At 45.7% G+C, this 17,273-nt stretch overlaps 9 protein-coding genes across 9 annotated transcripts; 4 read left to right on the top strand and 5 right to left on the bottom strand.

The window, feature by feature from the left end:
• Positions 1-78: 78 nt before the first annotated feature.
• On the top strand, positions 79-1,181 carry SETTUDRAFT_158344 (uncharacterized protein; the record flags this gene model as incomplete). Its single annotated transcript, XM_008023369.1, has 2 exons — positions 79-586; positions 640-1,181. 2 exons carry the CDS (start codon positions 79-81, stop codon positions 1,179-1,181), a joined length of 1,050 nt encoding a protein of 349 aa, XP_008021560.1.
• A 149-nt stretch (positions 1,182-1,330) lies between these two features.
• Positions 1,331-2,055, bottom strand: SETTUDRAFT_36340 (uncharacterized protein; the record flags this gene model as incomplete). The annotated part of the gene is made up of 4 exons (XM_008023097.1): positions 1,331-1,482; positions 1,514-1,603; positions 1,627-1,793; positions 1,850-2,055. 4 exons carry the CDS (start codon positions 2,053-2,055, stop codon positions 1,331-1,333), a joined length of 615 nt encoding a protein of 204 aa, XP_008021288.1.
• A 365-nt stretch (positions 2,056-2,420) lies between these two features.
• Positions 2,421-4,535, bottom strand: SETTUDRAFT_36339 (uncharacterized protein; the record flags this gene model as incomplete). Its single annotated transcript, XM_008023096.1, has 3 exons — positions 2,421-3,797; positions 3,846-4,141; positions 4,184-4,535. 3 exons carry the CDS (start codon positions 4,533-4,535, stop codon positions 2,421-2,423), a joined length of 2,025 nt encoding a protein of 674 aa, XP_008021287.1.
• A 180-nt stretch (positions 4,536-4,715) lies between these two features.
• On the top strand, positions 4,716-8,127 carry SETTUDRAFT_158343 (uncharacterized protein; the record flags this gene model as incomplete). The annotated part of the gene is made up of 4 exons (XM_008023368.1): positions 4,716-5,688; positions 6,353-6,724; positions 6,853-7,718; positions 8,026-8,127. The coding sequence occupies 4 exons, from the start codon at positions 4,716-4,718 to the stop codon at positions 8,125-8,127; spliced, it is 2,313 nt and encodes a 770-aa protein (XP_008021559.1).
• A 278-nt stretch (positions 8,128-8,405) lies between these two features.
• Positions 8,406-8,861, bottom strand: SETTUDRAFT_36337 (uncharacterized protein; the record flags this gene model as incomplete). The annotated part of the gene is made up of 1 exon (XM_008023095.1): positions 8,406-8,861. The coding sequence occupies one exon, from the start codon at positions 8,859-8,861 to the stop codon at positions 8,406-8,408; it is 456 nt and encodes a 151-aa protein (XP_008021286.1).
• Positions 8,862-9,497: 636 nt separating this feature from the next.
• Positions 9,498-12,016, top strand: SETTUDRAFT_24950 (uncharacterized protein; the record flags this gene model as incomplete). The annotated part of the gene is made up of 3 exons (XM_008023032.1): positions 9,498-9,545; positions 9,595-10,274; positions 11,623-12,016. The coding sequence occupies 3 exons, from the start codon at positions 9,498-9,500 to the stop codon at positions 12,014-12,016; spliced, it is 1,122 nt and encodes a 373-aa protein (XP_008021223.1).
• A 212-nt stretch (positions 12,017-12,228) lies between these two features.
• SETTUDRAFT_101612 (uncharacterized protein) lies at positions 12,229-12,943 on the bottom strand (the record flags this gene model as incomplete). Its single annotated transcript, XM_008023367.1, has 2 exons — positions 12,229-12,414; positions 12,467-12,943. The coding sequence occupies 2 exons, from the start codon at positions 12,941-12,943 to the stop codon at positions 12,229-12,231; spliced, it is 663 nt and encodes a 220-aa protein (XP_008021558.1).
• A 1,711-nt stretch (positions 12,944-14,654) lies between these two features.
• On the top strand, positions 14,655-16,022 carry SETTUDRAFT_57773 (uncharacterized protein; the record flags this gene model as incomplete). Its single annotated transcript, XM_008023171.2, has 1 exon — positions 14,655-16,022. A coding segment is annotated over one exon (1,368 nt), but the record flags the coding sequence as incomplete, so codon positions are not given.
• A 576-nt stretch (positions 16,023-16,598) lies between these two features.
• SETTUDRAFT_76071 (uncharacterized protein) lies at positions 16,599-17,069 on the bottom strand (the record flags this gene model as incomplete). Its single annotated transcript, XM_008023184.1, has 1 exon — positions 16,599-17,069. A coding segment is annotated over one exon (471 nt), but the record flags the coding sequence as incomplete, so codon positions are not given.
• Positions 17,070-17,273: the final 204 nt, after the last annotated feature.

The raw sequence follows: 17,273 nt of genomic DNA, 5'->3' as shown, positions 1-17,273 counted from the left end.
ATAAACTGCTTTGTTACAAGCTTCAGACAAATCGCTCAAATATCTTGTGTGATATTGACACACTTATTTTATAGCAACATGAATCCACATGAGCATGGCGATATCGAAATTCTCGTTAAAGAACATCGATTTCTTGTTTCCTCTTCAATCATGTCAGAAACATCACCAGAGTTCGAGAAGCTCTTCACACAACACGCGTCGCCACGTGAGAGAATCGAGCTGCCAGATGAAGATCCCGTGGCGTTCCATCTAATCTGCCAGTCGGCTCATGGCTGCTTTATCCCAAATGCTCACATATCACTGGAAACGCTTCTCAAGATGGCTGATACTGTGCAACGGTACAAGATCCCTTCTACGTCCCGTGTGCACCACACTGTAGCGTTCGGTTTTCTTGTGCGAACTTTAAGACCAGACACGCTATCTACTGCCCAACTTCTGATACTTCTTCACATCGCGAAAGTTCTGGGTTCTGAAAAATACGAGCAATTCCTCCAAGACGTTTTCCTCCATTGCCCGCTTCGACTGGAAGCATTGAGCGCCGAGCCGCCTGCTGACATTCTAGACAAAAATTGTGTTATAGTCTTGGGTATGTATCAAGTCTGGTTCCTGGAATTGAACGAAACTAACTATTATTTACAGCAAATTTGATGCTAAGGGTTGCTGCGTGCCGCGCAGAAGTGTCAAGTACGTTGTTGAGTGCAGGTGGAAACGATGGAGCTTTCTATGCTCATCAAAAAAGTGACTTGGCTGTTTGGGTACTGGAAGAGAGCCCTAGCCTGAAGGAAATAGATGCTCGCATCCAAAATCTGAAGCGTTCCGTGGATCTTCAGAGGGATCAGCTCCATGACGCCGGCGGAGCGATCAGAGAAGCCACTGCAGATATCAACCGTTATATTCGCGCTACCATTGAAGATGGTCCAGGGCCGGAGGAAATTCACACAAGAGAGATTGTGAACCTAGACACTGGCCATGATGTCAAGCGATTAGAAGTTCAGATTGCGGAGGACCGGCGTGGGTCAAGGAACTCGGTCGATGCTGATGATCTGCATTTAGACGATACTTCATCTCATGGCACAGCTTTTGAGGACATCGAGGCTTACAGCGAACCTACAGGAATCACTCTGGATGGTTATCTGGATCATGAGGACGCTGAGTCCGTGGCTTCTGCTCGGACAATATAGACGCATCTACGTAACGCATAGAAACCTCTGATAATATGTAGACTAGCCACGAACAGAGCGATGAAATATTATCTGCTTGAGCCTATCTACTGTACGTGTACCCATCGAGACTACTGTATATTCATATGCACTTGCGTTGTTATGCAACACTAAAAGCTCTGGTACAATCTTGCAGCTTCGACTGGATCTGTATCCATCAATGTCCAGAGCTCTTGTTGGTCCACTTCGCTTTCTAGACACTCGTAGTTCATCTGTGATGCGTTGTACGCCATAAATGGAAAGTTATGCTGCGTTGAGGTGGCTGCGAAAGTGCCCAAATCAGGCACACTTACGGCAACAGCCAGAGGTAGCGGCGTTGCTAGCTGTGACTGCAAAAGAGACACAGTAGGCATCGTCTCCGGCAACACAACCTGGGGCTGTGCCTGTTCTGGTATAGTTGTCGTACTCTCACGCAGTGTGTTGATATATTCGATGATGTCGTGCAAAAGTGGACGGTTGTCTTCCGGACTCCGCGCTGGCAGGATTGGCAACTCGTGACCAGCCTGGATATGCTCGTAAAGCGTCTGAACTGCGTCTCGTAGTTGTCTGTTCTGCGCTTCAAGGAGCGCTACCCTAGAAGACGAGTGAGTCTAAAGTAATAGCCAGTTTATCTTTCTAGAGACGCTTACGGTGAGTCTCTTTTCCGCACTTGGACCGTATCATTGCTATAATCACATAAAGAATCCTCGGCTCGACACCTAGAGCAAACACGCTCCCCGTCGCACAGTTCTAATATCAGCGTCCTGCTTAGTCTGATAAGGAGCATTGTTACCTTTGTTTTCTTAAACCGGCACCGGTTGCACGCGTGTTTTACTCGCTGCTTGTTCTTGTCCATTGTGATTGGGACTATCGACCGATGCATAGGAACTTGTCACTTGGCACGCACAGCGTCCTGCACAAACATCACTTGCAGCTATAGAACATTCTGCCACGTTTAATACCTGTATGCTGATGCTGTGCCACAACAACTTGCAAGGGTGCTATCCAAGAGCATGGGGACATATCCCGAGGTGAACCCTCTATACCGTGCCACAATTAGTGAAAACCTCATCCCAATACGATAGATCGGTCAAATTTCGGCTCAAAAAACGAATTCAATAAGAGCGGGGAAACGATGATCTATACCAATAAGAAAGAAGTTGTCGTCGTCACCTTTCTTAGCCTCAAATAGCCCGGATACTACATACAAGGCGATAAAGGCTATTTTCGGTAACTGTTGAGCTTTTTCATTATCCAAATCTTGCAGTTTTCCTCGCGATATATATAGTAAACATCTTTCGGTTGCTTAGATCGTTTACGGCGATACAAAATCTGCGAGGGGTCACAAAGCCTGAGTCGCCCATCGCTATCCACTAAAGCGAATAAAGGGGCTTGACCCTGCGCGCGAATGTTGTTCACTACTTTCTCAATATCCTTGATAGTTGTATCACAAATGTACTCAGCAAGTGGACTCATGTCCCGCCTTTGAGGCAAATGCCAGAATGTGATACTAGCCCGGTGAGAATCAGGATATGCGGGCACTGAGTATACAGATGATGAACGCAAAAGCGATGGAACTGGCTGAGGGCCCTCGCCAACATTGGCGACAGAGTTGGATCCAAACCCCTCAAAGAAAGACAAGCAGATCAACACAAGCGCTCCATATTCCGTCAAAGCGTAGCGCGGCTGCTGCGTAAGCGCACTCCATATCGTGGGAAGAAATAGTTCGGGATGGGTCCTGGGCACTCGTATAACAGTCGCACTATCGGTTGTCATCAAAGGAGTAACAGTAGGCGGGCGATAATCAAAGATCGCTTGACCTCTTTGGCGTGAATGGGCTTCTGCATCGAACTTGTCTGCGGGTGCAGAGAAAAAGGTACTAGGTCTTTCTTCGAGCAAATGGATACGGATCTGGGAGAGATTGGGGTCTTGATTGCAGAGCAACGATATCTGCTCAGACTCAAACCCAAGCCTGCGCGCAAATTGGCCAAGTCGAACCACCCATGCAGGACGCTCAGACGGCTCTGCCCGGTATTGTGTTTTTGGGAAGCCCTGATGGCCTTGCGAATGGCGAAGCAAATACAAGCAAAGTTGCCAGTACGAATACAAACCAGGATCACTACACTCAACAGAGCGGTCATCAATTTCGTTGTATTGTAACACATATTGCTGCTTATTTGGTTCGGGCCGCTCGCGCCAACGCTGAAGCAGGATATCTCTTACTGAGGGAAGATGTCTGGAGTCTAGGCTGAATTCGCCCCTTGAAGGGTAGAAATCACTTGCAGGAAACAACTCTCTCAAAGGGTGCATGATAGGTCCTAGTATCTTGACTTGTTTGAAGAAGGTCTGGAACGTTAGGACGAATCCTTCAACAGTGAGAACCTTCTGAGAGATCTGAGCGCGTACAGCTGGATCGCGTACGCGAGGAAATATATGCCCTGCGGCAAACAAGCTCTCGATCAGGGAGCGGTCATGAGCACTCCACAAAGGTGCAAGTCCTCCAAGTTTTTCAACTGTGTATTCGTCGCATAAGTAAGTCTCGCCACCTGTAATTGTGTACCAGATTCTATACATTTTCTCAAGGTAGCATTCAATCTCCTGGATAGCTAAGCAATGTAATATACTTTAGATTTTGGGAAGTCATACCTGCGCGCATCGCCAGCTCAAGATAAGTGGGAAGGAACCGAGCTGGAAACCCATCCAAAGAGAGCGAAAGGGCTCTAGTTTCTCAAGACAATCGCGAAGCCATTCATTCCGCAACACTTGTTTCATATTTTTTGTCTTGGTTCCTAATAATCTTTCCCATTTTGAAGCAGCTGCATAGTTTTTCTCCCGTTTGTAGAACCGAATGTGGAGAAACTTTTCTCCGTCACAGGAAGTCGCATGCCGTCTATAGAATTGACGAATCTGGGTTAACGTAGTTGAGGGAGTATCTGTGCTGACTATTTAGCAGGCACATGTGAACAAGAAGATTGTGTCGTTACCTGAAGTGTAAAGATCAACGAGCCACCAATTGTCTTGACTCTGCGACCCCTCTTGTTTTACAGCCTCTAACCGAAACCTTCCGTGAAGGCATGGTAACTCGACATCCTTCGGAAGAGTAAGTTTCGGAGATAGTCCGACAGCATATAATGTGTCTGTAGTGATGTTTGCTCTGGTTAAACAATCCTGGTAATCGGACAACCCAATAAGCGCCGGCAGATTATGTTGCAAGTCGGATATACAGCAACCTTCGCAGTCATCTAAATCTGTAGTTGGTGCACTGTAGCATAGGTTCAATGCTTTTATTTGTGCAGTACCCAAGTAATACCGAAACCTTTCGAACTTTGCACACATGTTGTGGTCTCTTTGGTGAAATTTCTGACAGATTCGAGGTATGTATAAATATATTATTACAGTTGATGCCCACCCCAAAAGTGCGTTTAGCAAGAAGCTGCTTCTCTCCCAAATGTATTTATATGGACAAATCTTGGGACAGCGTGTACATAGGCTCTGTTATATCTCTATTGTACAGACATGTCTGCTCGGAACAGTTCAGACTGGCTTTACGGCTTTCAGACTGGAACTGATTGGTTCTTGATGTGTGGCGGGGCGTTGCAACGCGCCATCGCTAGCCTTTACAATCCACATGCCCATTTCCCCTCAACTGTCTTGTTGATCGGCAAGCGCGAAAAAGAATCTGCAATCCAAGCGCTATTACCAGGGCGTGCCAATGCAAGATCACGTGGTATTGCGCAACTAGAAGCAGATAATTCAACGCTAGATAATAAGCATCCGCTTCTGGTTGCAAGTGTAGATCTAGACAACGCGTGCAGCAAGCAAAAACCATTGCGGAAGCAAAATGGACGTCCTCTCCATAAGATCAGGTGGCTGTCACATGAGTCACCGGCAAGCGAAACCGATTTTTTTGTGGAAATTATCGTCGGAAGGTTACTACTATCGTTCATCGACGTTGTTTGTCTTTTCCTCGATGATTTCTCCACTCGTGAGGAAGGTATCCAATTCCTGCAACGATGTACCAGTCATGCTAGACTTTCAAGGGGCTGGAAGCCTCGGATTATTCTCATCACTAGCAGCACCTACAGGCACAGAGGCTATTCAGATCTGCCCACGTTTGGTAGTATTCAACGCGTAGTACTGCCGGCTCTTCGATGCAAGGCTGCATCTTCCCGGTTTTTCGCTCTAGAAAGAGCCATACTTTCCGGCGTGGAGATAGTAAGGAAAAGTAGAAGTGTCTCTAGGATGCTCTACTCAGCCTATCATCTCAACGTCTTTTTCGAGTCCGCATTAGGACACACTGCATCATGCATCTCCACACCATTCAACTTTATCTTCGCCACACGCCAATGCAATCCAGTAGAAGACCATCTCTGGCTCTATTTGCAGAAGTTTTTAAGGCTGTGCATCACCAACCAGATGAGCCAAGAAGCTACGTTGGAATACATGGCTTCTGCAATCATGCTTGACAGTCTTCCGCCAGGCATGCATCGTAAGTACTTCACACTCTAGCTACCATGTTTTCATCTCAGCAAGCAGGCTTTAAACCATCGGTCGTTTTTGGATTGCTGTACCAAACACATTGCGAAAAAGCCTTTTCATCAGTGTCTCCATATCAGGACATCTCGCCAAGCGCTTTGTGTACAAGGTTGAGAGCCCTCTTTAGTCAATTTTGTTCCAAAGTTGACGAAGAGACACTTACGGCAGTGGAGCTACACAAAATAAATCTCCAGAACATCGCTATTAATTGGGCAACTATGTACAGTACTCAGCTATGTCTTTATTGTCTGTTTCGGAAGCCCGAGCACATTCTGCGCTGTGGACATGCGCTGTGCGATTCCTGCACTTGCAGGCTTGGATTCAAGTTATCCCACATGGAATACGCATACTGCATCTCTCAGTGCATTTTGTGCCAATCCAAAGGTAACCTAACAATCCGTCTCAAGCCACCGACAGCAGGAAGCCGTTTGCTCGTCCTTGACGGAGGTGGTATTCGTGGAATATCCACGCTAAGGATATTACATGCGCTTGATCAACATCGAAAGCTCCCATACCCTATATATGACGAGTTTGACTTGACATTAGGTACAAGCACAGGTAAGTATCATCCCCATATTTGCACTTAGTAGTGGCTAGTTACTGATGGTCAAATGCAGGTGGCCTAATCGTGCTCATGTTCCTTTTGCGCCGGAACATGGCGGAATGCATTGCTACCTTCAAAAAGCTGTCGAAACGTGTCTTCTCACCTAGCCAATCATTCGGAAATAGCATATTAGCAAAACTCTACGGCTTTATGACTGCTTTACTAACGGACAGCATGTACGGAGCTGGCGAGATGGAAGCATGCGTGAAAGAGGTTTTTGGGTCAGACACTACATTTTTTGGCTTCTTAGAATCCGAAGAGCACATTTCGGGACCAAAAGTAGCGGTTACTACCATGACCGTGTCCAGTTCGAGACTCTGCATTCTTTCAAACTATAACGGAGTAGGAGTTAGGCAAGGTAGAAGCCCGCTTCCTAGATTGATGGGTGAGACTAATCCATGGCTTTAGGTTACGAACACCATCGGGCTTCTCGCGTAGAGGATGAAGCTCTCATCTGCGAAGTGTAGGTTTTTATTTTCTTCTGCGAATTCCAAAAGCTCACTCTAACTAGAGCACGGGCAACTTCTGCTGCCCCATCATATTTTCCGGCAAAGTTCATTCGAGGGTTAGGATTCCTACAAGATGGTGGTGCGGGGAAGCACAATAATCCCATCGACCCGGCTGAGTGGGAGTCCAAAGCCATCTGGGATACTGCACCTGACATGATTGTTTCGATAGGAACAGGCTTCGCTCGTGATCCAGAATCGCCCGAGGTCATTTCAAGAAGACTAGGCTTCCGCGACCGCTTCTTTCCACGCTTGTTCCGACTTTTCAATGCTGTTTTAGATGCTCAACGCAGCTGGGAGGAACATTTGAATGGAGTTCCCAGAAACGAGAGGCACAAATACTTCCGCATCAACATACCCTTAAGCAAGGAGCCTCTGCTCGATGATGTCAGCAAGATGGCAGAGCTAGAAGACTTAGCTTCGAACTTTCTCGAGAGCCATGATTTCTCCAGTCTTATACAGGCACTTTTTGCTAACTCCTTCTTCTTCGAACTCTTGGTGAAGCCGGTCACGAGGATGCGGTTAATAGTTTGCTCAGGCTCTATCCGCTGCCGCAGTCCAGATACCCGAGCGCTAGTTGAGCGAATTCTAGAAGAATATCCAAATGCTGCATTTACCACCGAAGACGGGACCAGCTTGGGCCGCATCGATAGGTCTAGTATTTGCGCTACTTGTGGATATTACTGCAAGACCGTTCGGTTCAAAGCTTACTATGTTGACCAGCGCATATCTATTTATTTAAAGTTCAGCAATCTTGTCCAGCACAGGATCAGTGGATTTCCACAGTCCTTAGCGCAGTTTACAAGGCTACAGCTGCTAGATGCTGATTTTGGCAGACCGGATCATCAAGCCGTGGGTTATGTGGGTAGAAGTGTTTGTCATTGCGACGACAGCAAGAAAAGAAAAAGACCTGTACCTTTGAAAACTAAGCCCTCTAAAAGATTTTGCCTAGAGTAGAACGTGAGGGAGGTCAAACAGTATTTAAGCGCGGTCTACATAGCGATTGAACGAACCCTATTTTTCATTCAAAGAGACCCTTACTCAAAAGCACATCTCGCGACTCCCCTCTATCATTTATTGACTTGTCAAAATTCAAAATCCATGCTGGGATATGGAAATCAGAGAAGGAATAGCAGTTCTCATTCATTATCTCCAGGCAATGTCATCAGTATTTCGACAGAGACGAGCAGACTGCAAAGCCTTGAGTCGTTTCAATCAAGACGGAATTAGTGAACGGAGGCGATATGAACAAGCACGTTGCAGATCGACTGGAACCATGTAATCATGGGGAAAGGATATCCAGGTCACTGCCGCTGGAACGGCTAGCCTGACATGGTCAGATAGCCTGTAATGAATCTCGATTGGCTTATCATCAGTTACGCTGTTCACTCAGTTGAGTTATTGAAATCAACCAAGTAGCTGGCAAGATGCAGTTCATTCTCAAAAGTAAAACGTACTTATAACAAGTTGGCACATACTAGACTGTCGTGACAGATAATACAAGAAAGGTACAATATTTAGATGTCTCTATCGATCAGACTATGCTACACGATTTCTTGCTTACTCCGTTTGCTTTGCAGCTATTGCTAGTAGCTGTGAGTACTTTTCGTGGACCTCGACCGACCAAGGCACCAGATGTTTAACATAGCTATCAGCTACCGCAATACTTTTCTCTATGCTATCTAGCCGTTTACAGAACATGTCGTGCAGCTCCGAAATATCATGTCGTAGCTTTTGCACTTTATTTCCTAATTCAGCCAGGTCTTCATGTTTCTGGCGTAGGGTGGTGTCGTGGGCAATAGACTCAACAGCAGTGGCTGGAACCTGCTCGAATCCCTCGTACGGATCTGCTAAGGGAAATGTATTTTCCTCCCAACCGAAATCCCATTCGTATTCCGAGATAGGTGGTAGGCAGTGGTTAAATGTACCGACTGACCCTTGAGTGACGGTTTTATCTGGAGATGAAGATAGCACTGGCTGTTGAGAGAACGATGTGTCTAGGGTGCTGGAAGCCATGTTGAGTGCTAGCCAGAGTTTTACCCAGCCAAGGGTGCAAGCCCTTATAGCCGGAGGGACAGCACAACAAAGCCACCAGCAACAAGTATATGCTAGCATATTTTTAGCTGCAGAAACGTCTCCTGCTTCCGAATATAGCCGGCGCTTGTCATCAAAGGCAAAGCTAGGACAGAAAGTGATATAAAATTGGTAAGAGATACTATTATGCATGAATCACTTTTCGGATTACAACTGTGTACCATCGACTATTCCCTATCTCTACTAGTGCATACCTTTCCGGCCGAACCGTTCCGACCCGGCGGAAGTAGAACTCACTGTGGACCCAGAATTCGTCTACTCATTGGAAGGCTTTACTTGTTGAGTCATACTTATACATGGCTACATGGGCGAGGAACAGAAGGCTTACCGGGTTAGGGTAGAAGCGCGTCAGATTCGAAACACCGGTCGTTGATGTGAATCAGCCCTCTAAGTAATGCAGTATCGCGTCTTCTTTTTGTGGTCGCAAACACGATAACAGCTGCCTACACATTCTATATTCTAATATCATTGTCGCATATACATATTCATGCAGTATTTATTCTAGTCGACGCCTTCGTACTTCGTTTATCGAAAAAGAGTTCTCGCAGGACTGCAACCATGAGTCAGCCACAGCAATACCCGACACCATCAGTACAGACACAGGAGGTGCGCTCACTGTCCTGTTTAAGTGCTCTTCATTAACTTCACTGCGCAGGGAATCACAGAAACTCAGCACCAAAGATGTTGTGTCCAAGCTGCATTAGGCATGTGCAATCTATATTATCATGGCCAAGCGCAGCTCCAGAGTATATATCGCAACCTCCAGATGAGCCAAAATGAAGTCGGTAACATGCGGCGCCAAATGGCCATAGCAGAGCAAGAGCTACAACGAGAACGCGATTCCAATGAACTCTTAAACCAGGGTTTCATGGAGCTCCAAGAATGTCATAGTAAGCTGCTGGACGATCACAAGAGCTGTGAAGGGCTGAACATGGACCTCCATCAATCTGCAGAGAAGTCAAAAGAATTTGCTGATGAAGTCTCTCAGCGAGCTGAAGGCCTGGTGAACAGCTATCGAGCCAAATTGGCTGGGAATGAGGTGGGAGAGTTGCAGAATGGTCAAACAATTAGTGGGATGATTTTGGAGTCGGCGAAGAATGCTCTGCTCATAAAGGCAATCTCTAGCCAGCATCCGGAAGACGAACACTTCGCCAAGCTGAAGTATGTTATGGATCAAAATGTGGATTTCCAGCAGCGCAACCTGGAACTCTCTAAAATGAACGAGACTCTTTCCCAACAAGTCAGAAACAATGAGGATGAGATAGCTAGCCTGAACAAGGCTTTAAAACTCGCCGTTGAAGATGGGCAACGAAGGAAACCACGAAGAGGAAAGATGTCAGTTGGAAAGAACTGATTTTTCCTTTCACATCTTCATGCACTAATAAGTAACTTTACAAACACTTCAATTTCAGTCCTCTCCGATCCTCAACTCGGTAATTCTTGCATCTGCTACGTGTTCGACTGGAATTACTATGATTTGTGCATTTAGCACCAAAGGAATAAGAGATGCTGCAGGGAAACAGCCTTCTAGAAATACATCCTGTACATCATAAATATCACAGCGTTTGTGAGAAGGCTTCACATACCTCTCTCAACTCTTGGTATGTCATTTGACCCGCATGTCGGATGAATGTGAGAAGGCCATCACTCTGCTGGAGGATCCAAGGGCTTGGAACGCGAGACGTGAGATCTTCAAGCATGGTTCCAAAAGCACTAGCATTGTTTTCGATACTTTTCAGCACTGTTGACCGATCGTATGCTTAAGGGTGTTTAGTATGTAAAAGATCATAATAGTAGCATGGCATATCTTACCTACTTTGACTTGCCCATCGCTTGCCGAGATCGTGATGTCTTCTACCTGTATTGAAGAACAATCAAAGCCTGCAGCGCTGAGAGCACAAATACCTGAGATTGCCTAATCATCTGTTACTACGCGAACAGTTCTACTTCACTTGCCCCAATTTACCTCGGCACTTATTGTCTTGACCTCAGCTAATCCTATCTGTGGGGAATGAGACACAGCAATCTCAGATAATGGAAGTCCAGGTCTCTCAAACACGGTAAACAAGGAACCTTGAAACCGGAAAACGGATAAAATATTAAGTATGTTCGGGTTGGGTTTTTCTAATCCAACGACTAGCTTCTCAGAACTACGTCGTATCATTACGACACGATAAGCGTGTCTTTCTGGGTCTGAAACACTTTGCTGGGCTAGACAGAAGGGTCTTCTCCCTTCTGGATCCACGCTGTGTATATAATGGTAGCAAAGTTCAGGATTCCTATCGACTGGCGTGAAGATTTTGCGAGTCGCATGAAGTGTTGCAGAAATCTTAGGAAGCCCGAGGTCTAACGACCCGGTATCATCGTGGAACTTTCGCTCCACATCATTGGGTAGAGGAGCACTATCCTTGTCGTTTGCGTTGTTGGAATGGTCCAAGCCATATCCCGTTCTTGGAAAGACAGTCAATCGTCTGAAATCCATGTCAAAAGTTAATTTTAGTGAACACGAGGAATTCCAGGTGGTAATCAAACCTATATAAAGCAAGGTTCACCGCACTTTTAAATTCCCTAACTAATACACTGTCATCTGTCAGACATCCTCAACGTTGACTATGGATCCGTCTGTCAGGAAGTTGCCTATTAGAAGGCCTCTCGAGGCGAATGAAATTGATCACATTATCAGATGCTATGGAGGCCAGACGATTGCGATAGAAATGGAACCCCAATGTATGCAGAAGTCCAAGCAATCCAGGGATGCGGTCCAGTACATCGATTTCCTCAACCGCCGAAACGGTGAACTTAGACTGGAGCTTACATTCTACCGAGAATGCTATCGTCACACAGAAAAATTTAAACAAAAGATTACCAACATCTCGCAAGATCTACTCCACGCATGCATTATTGGCTTACTTGATGAAATGGCTTTTGGCGAGATTCTTGGTCTTTCTCAAGCCTTTGTAGACGCGGTAGATCAGCTTCGCGACGACCAAGGAGAGGCATTTGACGCTTTTGTCGCGCCTTACAAAGCATTGAACAGCTCTAAGAACACTACTGTGTCGAAGGATGGGTGGATTTGAGATTGATTATGGACTATCTAAGGTACTTGGATTCCACGGCACTTGATTGGCAAAGACTTCCTCCTCCTTTTATACTTTCTTGAGTCAAAGGGTTGGAAGTCGAACTCGACATACCTTACTTGCTTACGGCTAGCACGAGCAGCAAACTCTCGCACCTGGTTTCTTATTTGACGATGTGCGCATACTATTTGGGTTACTTGTTGTAGCAGTAGTTAGCCACAAAGCTTACCGCAGATCGCCAGTCTTCCCACTCCAGTCCTGAGTACGTCGCTAATGATTTGCTGCACATCTGGCTGTCCCTCCATCTCCGCAATGCGGCTGCCTGCCCGCTTGCATGGTACTGCGTGTCCTGCTTCATCCAATATCTTGTAGTTCCCGTAGATATAGACGTCTATAATCTAGAAAGTTTAAGCTTTAAACAATCTTGAAGCGCTTCACCGTAAAACTTACATTCTCTCCATGCGGTATAGGCCGTACACCCGGACTTTCGTTGGTAACGTTACTGCCTAGACCTCGGCCTCGCTTTCCGCTTTCCCATTGATTGCGCATATCATGGAGGTTAGTAGCTATTGGAAGATCGTCTCTCCTCAATATGTTATTCATTACACCCCATACTAAGTCCAGTTGGTACTTGTTGTCTACCTGCCAGACTAGTAGAAGATCTCTAGTCTTCGTCTTCAACTTCCGATAGTCATATATAAGACTTTGAACATATGCAAGGTGCCCGGCAATTCCAATCCCGCTGGCAAACAGAACTACTGTGCCAAAATCTCTTAGGTCAAATCCATTTCCGTAAGGCCCTTCTACTAAAGCGCTTAGCTCTGTCGTTCCCCCGAGGGTCTGCGCCAGCAATCGATTTGTAAAGCCCATCTGAGGCTGAATATATAGCTGAAAGTTATAGTTCTCTGATTCCGAACGGATCACCATAAACGGGTGGCGCTGAAAGATTGAGAAGAATCCAGGTCTTAGTGTGGTAAGGTATACATATTGGCCAGGCTTGATTGTCCAAGGCCTAGGGAGCTTCACTTTGACTTGAAGACTATTGTGAATGTTCTCGACAATAATGCTAGTATGGGGTTGGCTTACTGAGAAATTACGATAGACAAGGAGGGCACTCCTGTGGATCCAGGTAGCGCCCCACATACAGGTCCCTATAATAATCTGTACTCGGCCTGTTGTATTTATTTTGGAAGCATGTAGCCACAGCAAGATGCATATAGATGTAGAGCAGCCCAAGTGGACTATCCGAAAAATCTCGTACGCACGACGGCGGACGACAGGTAGAGAAGCAGCACTCAGTAACCCAAGGCATCCGAACATCTGAGTGCATAAGAATACATTACCGACACCAAAGCATATGCACATACCGCCGTCCCGCTTATCGTGCCCATATCGCTAACCCATCCGTGTGCGTTCAGTTCTTTTCCAGCATGGATAGACCCTTCAATCAGCACTACCATGCCAACTACGCTGTGAATTCGATTATAGGTCCTTAATGAGATATGCAATAGGTCGGCTGCTATGCTTGTACCGGGAAATAGGAGAATGAGATTCGTTATAAGCATCGAGGCAGATCGGCGACTAAGTTCATGAGCAGCTTCTCTACCCCATCCAATGCAAATGCCGTTAGCGGCAATATACAGCAAAGTAAACAACGCATCTATTCCTGAAATGCGGGACTCTGACAAGTTAAAGAAGCTCGCTGTCGAGTAGACTAGATACTTGAGAATGGCGTCCGTTACGAGCGCAGCCATCCATCGAAGTATCGGATAACCGCCAAAACATAGAATAAGGAATGCTACAAGTCCTGTAGATAGGATGAAATACCAAGTAGGAGGGCTGGTTACGCGATCCATAACTGGGTATACTAAACGCAAAGGCCTATGTCCACTAATATACTATGCAAGTGGTCAGTGCGTACTTGTCGCATATAAATAAGTAGCCCAGTATCCCTCACCTAGCTTTATAACAAGATTGTTATGGCCTCGAAAAGATTACAACAAGAGTCTTTCCGCAAAAGAAAGAACAATTTTATTCGTCGTGGTCATGAGATAAGTGATCGGTATAAAGTTGGGATCTGGTTATGCATTCAGAAGAACAATGGACAGCTATATATCTATAATTCGGATCCAAAACGATCAGATTGGCCACCATCTTCTGCGCAGCTTGTAAGTTACTATATTACATTTAATCTTTTTCTAATAGTACAGAAATCGATGTACCCCATGCCTATCGTAAAGACTCGAGAGGATTTCATCGTAGAAAAGCCACCATCCGGAAAAGCGTCACCAGCTAGAAAAAGTCCCTCTTTGCCTGGTCATCTATCCAGGCCACCTATGCCTGAGTATTCTCAAGAAGAAATATTCTCTGGTCAGTTACTGCATCAGTGTAAAGAGTAAGAGTCATATTAGTTGTGCGCATATAGTCCAGTGTAATATCAGTTACAAGTTATCAAGCGAGATACATACGTCCAAAAAGTGCCGGGGTGCGTAAATTTATTGATGCATTCTCTTTAATTTTCTATACATGATTCTGCAAATTATTTAAGACAAGCGTTATGGTAGATGTTTACATTTTGTCACACAACCGCATCATCATGGCTCCTGTTAAGAAAGCCAGCAAAGATGACAAAGTTGGCAAAACTGGCAAAACCCCTCAGAGCAGCGAGCCAAAGACACGAGCTCAGAAGAAAGCAGCTATAGGTCATCACGATGAACAATACAAAAAGCTAGAAGCAGAACGTGAGCAGCTACGAGTAGCACAAGAACATGATTTGTTTACTAGTGATGATGAGAAAAGATTAGAAGACATAGAAAACGCACTAGCTGGATACAATAGGACTATGGCGCAAACAAACAAAGTGCCTACCATCAAGGCAGATCCGGATTCTGCTGCCGTTGGCGACAGTACGACAAGGGAAAATTTGGAGCCACAAGGAATGACAGGGCAGGAGATAGGAGGACAGGAAGCGACAAAACAAACTGCTCCAGGCAGCGCAATGGACTATGGAAAGGCGCACGCGAAACCTTCTCCAGAGTTCTCGGAGAATCGCAATGTTAAGCAAGAATATAGTAGGCTTGTGGACGATCTCGATATGGCATGGGATGTCGACATCAACTGGAGACATACAGAGACCTCGTTACAGCATCTTAAAAAAGAAGTCTTTGGTCATATCACGAGGAATTCTCTAAATCGCTGCTGTATCAGATATGGATCTGCAGATGCTTACAGCGCTCGTTTTGAGTCGATCCTGCCAGAAGGTTCTCCATACCTGGGGACAAGGGATGTTACCCAGCGTAGCAACCGCATTGTTGAGAGAATTGTGCAGATACACAGAGACAAAAAGAAAGCGCTTCCTATGAACATACTTAGCGAAGTTCAGGTTCTGGTCGTGTACTGGGACTCTAAAATGGGAGTCGGGCATAGCGCCGAGGTCGACGTGCTAGCTCCTGATTTTGTAGGAAGACGGCCTCATACCCGTTGCTTCGTATATCTAAACCCCTCACTATATGAGTCGTATGGACTTGAAAATACGACTGGTTACAGCCATGAAACTAGGTCAACGATGAAACTTGTTATGGAAGGAAATGACGACTGGCAAAAGTCTGTTACGCTTCACAATATTGCAGTAAGGCTTGAGAACAGGTTTGAGGAGAAGCATATGGGCGGAGTGTCAGGAAGACCTGGACCACTTCTTGAACTATCTCGTGAAAGAAAAACGACAACGCGCCGGAAAGGATCGCGATACAGTAATACTGAATTAGCAGCAAGTCCAAGGCCTGTAAAACGGCCAACCTCGCCACGTCCTTCTCTAACCCCACAAGAAACGCGAACTAAACAGAGTTCTGCTAGAACAGATTCTGGAAAGTCGTTAAAAGAACAGTTTCATGCAGACTTCTTAGAGCTCTTCGACTTAGCGACGGATGTCGCGTACGAAGACCTGACTGAACAGCAGCAGCTTCTCTACCCAGCACAGTTTACCAAGTGGAAGGCGATAAATGCTTAACAGATTGGTGTTGCTATTTCTAAAAACAATAATAAGCAGTTAACATGCATTGCGTGATGCTTGTATAGAGTTCGAATTAAGACTATTATCACTTTTATAGAGCAAAATCAAAACATCAATCCTCTTGTGTTCGTATTGTCTGAAATTCAGTTGTAATTATTCTCAGTTCTGAGAAATATTTCCGTTGATTATATCTTGTTGTAGTAGCTACATTAACATCTCTAGTTGGCAACTTTAGGTTATATAGTTGACGGTAGTTACATGATTTTTGGTGTACATATAAGAAAAACGACCATTGAACCATCTTTAATGCATGAAGCTCCTGGGTATGATCTTGGCTAGCCCGTGTGATAGTCCTGACATCTTCCTCATGGACGCTCCTGCAAGCTGCTGCTCCTGCAACGAACATACCTCAGCGTGATGCTGGCAGCAAGCCAATGTAGTAGGATGGCCTTCTCCAAGGATGAGGCTGTATCCGGTAGCCGCCCTCTGATATAGCCGTAATGACTCGTTCATATAACGCTGCTTAGCAAGAAAATAGGCAAGGCAATAGACACTAGCTAGCGTGTCTAAATGCTCAGGCCCTAATACCTTCTCTCGCAGCGCCAACGTCTGCCGGTTTATTGCCTCAGCCTCTTTGTACTTATTTTGGCTACTTAGCACCCACGCTAAATTGCCCATACTAGTTAGCGTGTCTGGATGTTTAGGCCCTAGCGCTTTCTCTCGCAGCACTAGTGTTTGCCAGTTCATTTCTTCAGCCTCCTTATACTTTTTCTGGCTACTTAGAACCCCTGCTAAGTTATTCATACTTGTTAGCGTAGAGGGATGCTCAGTCCCGAGCACCTTCTCATATCGCGCTAGTGTTTGCTGGTTTATTGCCTCAGCCTCCTTCCACTTTCCCTGGCTATTAAGTACCAACGCTAAGTTGTTCATACTCGTCAGCGTAAAGAGATGCTCAGGCCCTAGTATCTCTGTACTTAATAGCGATGCTTTTCGGTGCGCCGTCTCCGCTAATCCGTGTTGTCCCAAACTTTCCCAATACTGGCCTATTTGTTCGGAGAGTAAAGCCCACTTCCCCCACTCTTTGTATTCTTCCGGCCACGCAGCAAATTCTATATGCGCTGGTGGTTGCATTTCCGAAACACTCTCTGTTATAGGTCTTGGCGTTGTTCTGTAGCTCTTCAAATATGTGTATCTAGTTAATGTTGTAGAAACCTTGACTACTTAATGGTAGTGGATGCTGAGCAGTGG

This window comes from Exserohilum turcica (assembly GCF_000359705.1).
Source record: "Exserohilum turcica Et28A unplaced genomic scaffold SETTUscaffold_10, whole genome shotgun sequence".
Classification (NCBI taxonomy): Eukaryota; Fungi; Ascomycota; class Dothideomycetes; order Pleosporales; family Pleosporaceae; genus Exserohilum; species Exserohilum turcicum.
Note: the sequence above shows the minus strand (reverse complement) of the source record. Positions and strands in the feature narration are given on the sequence as shown.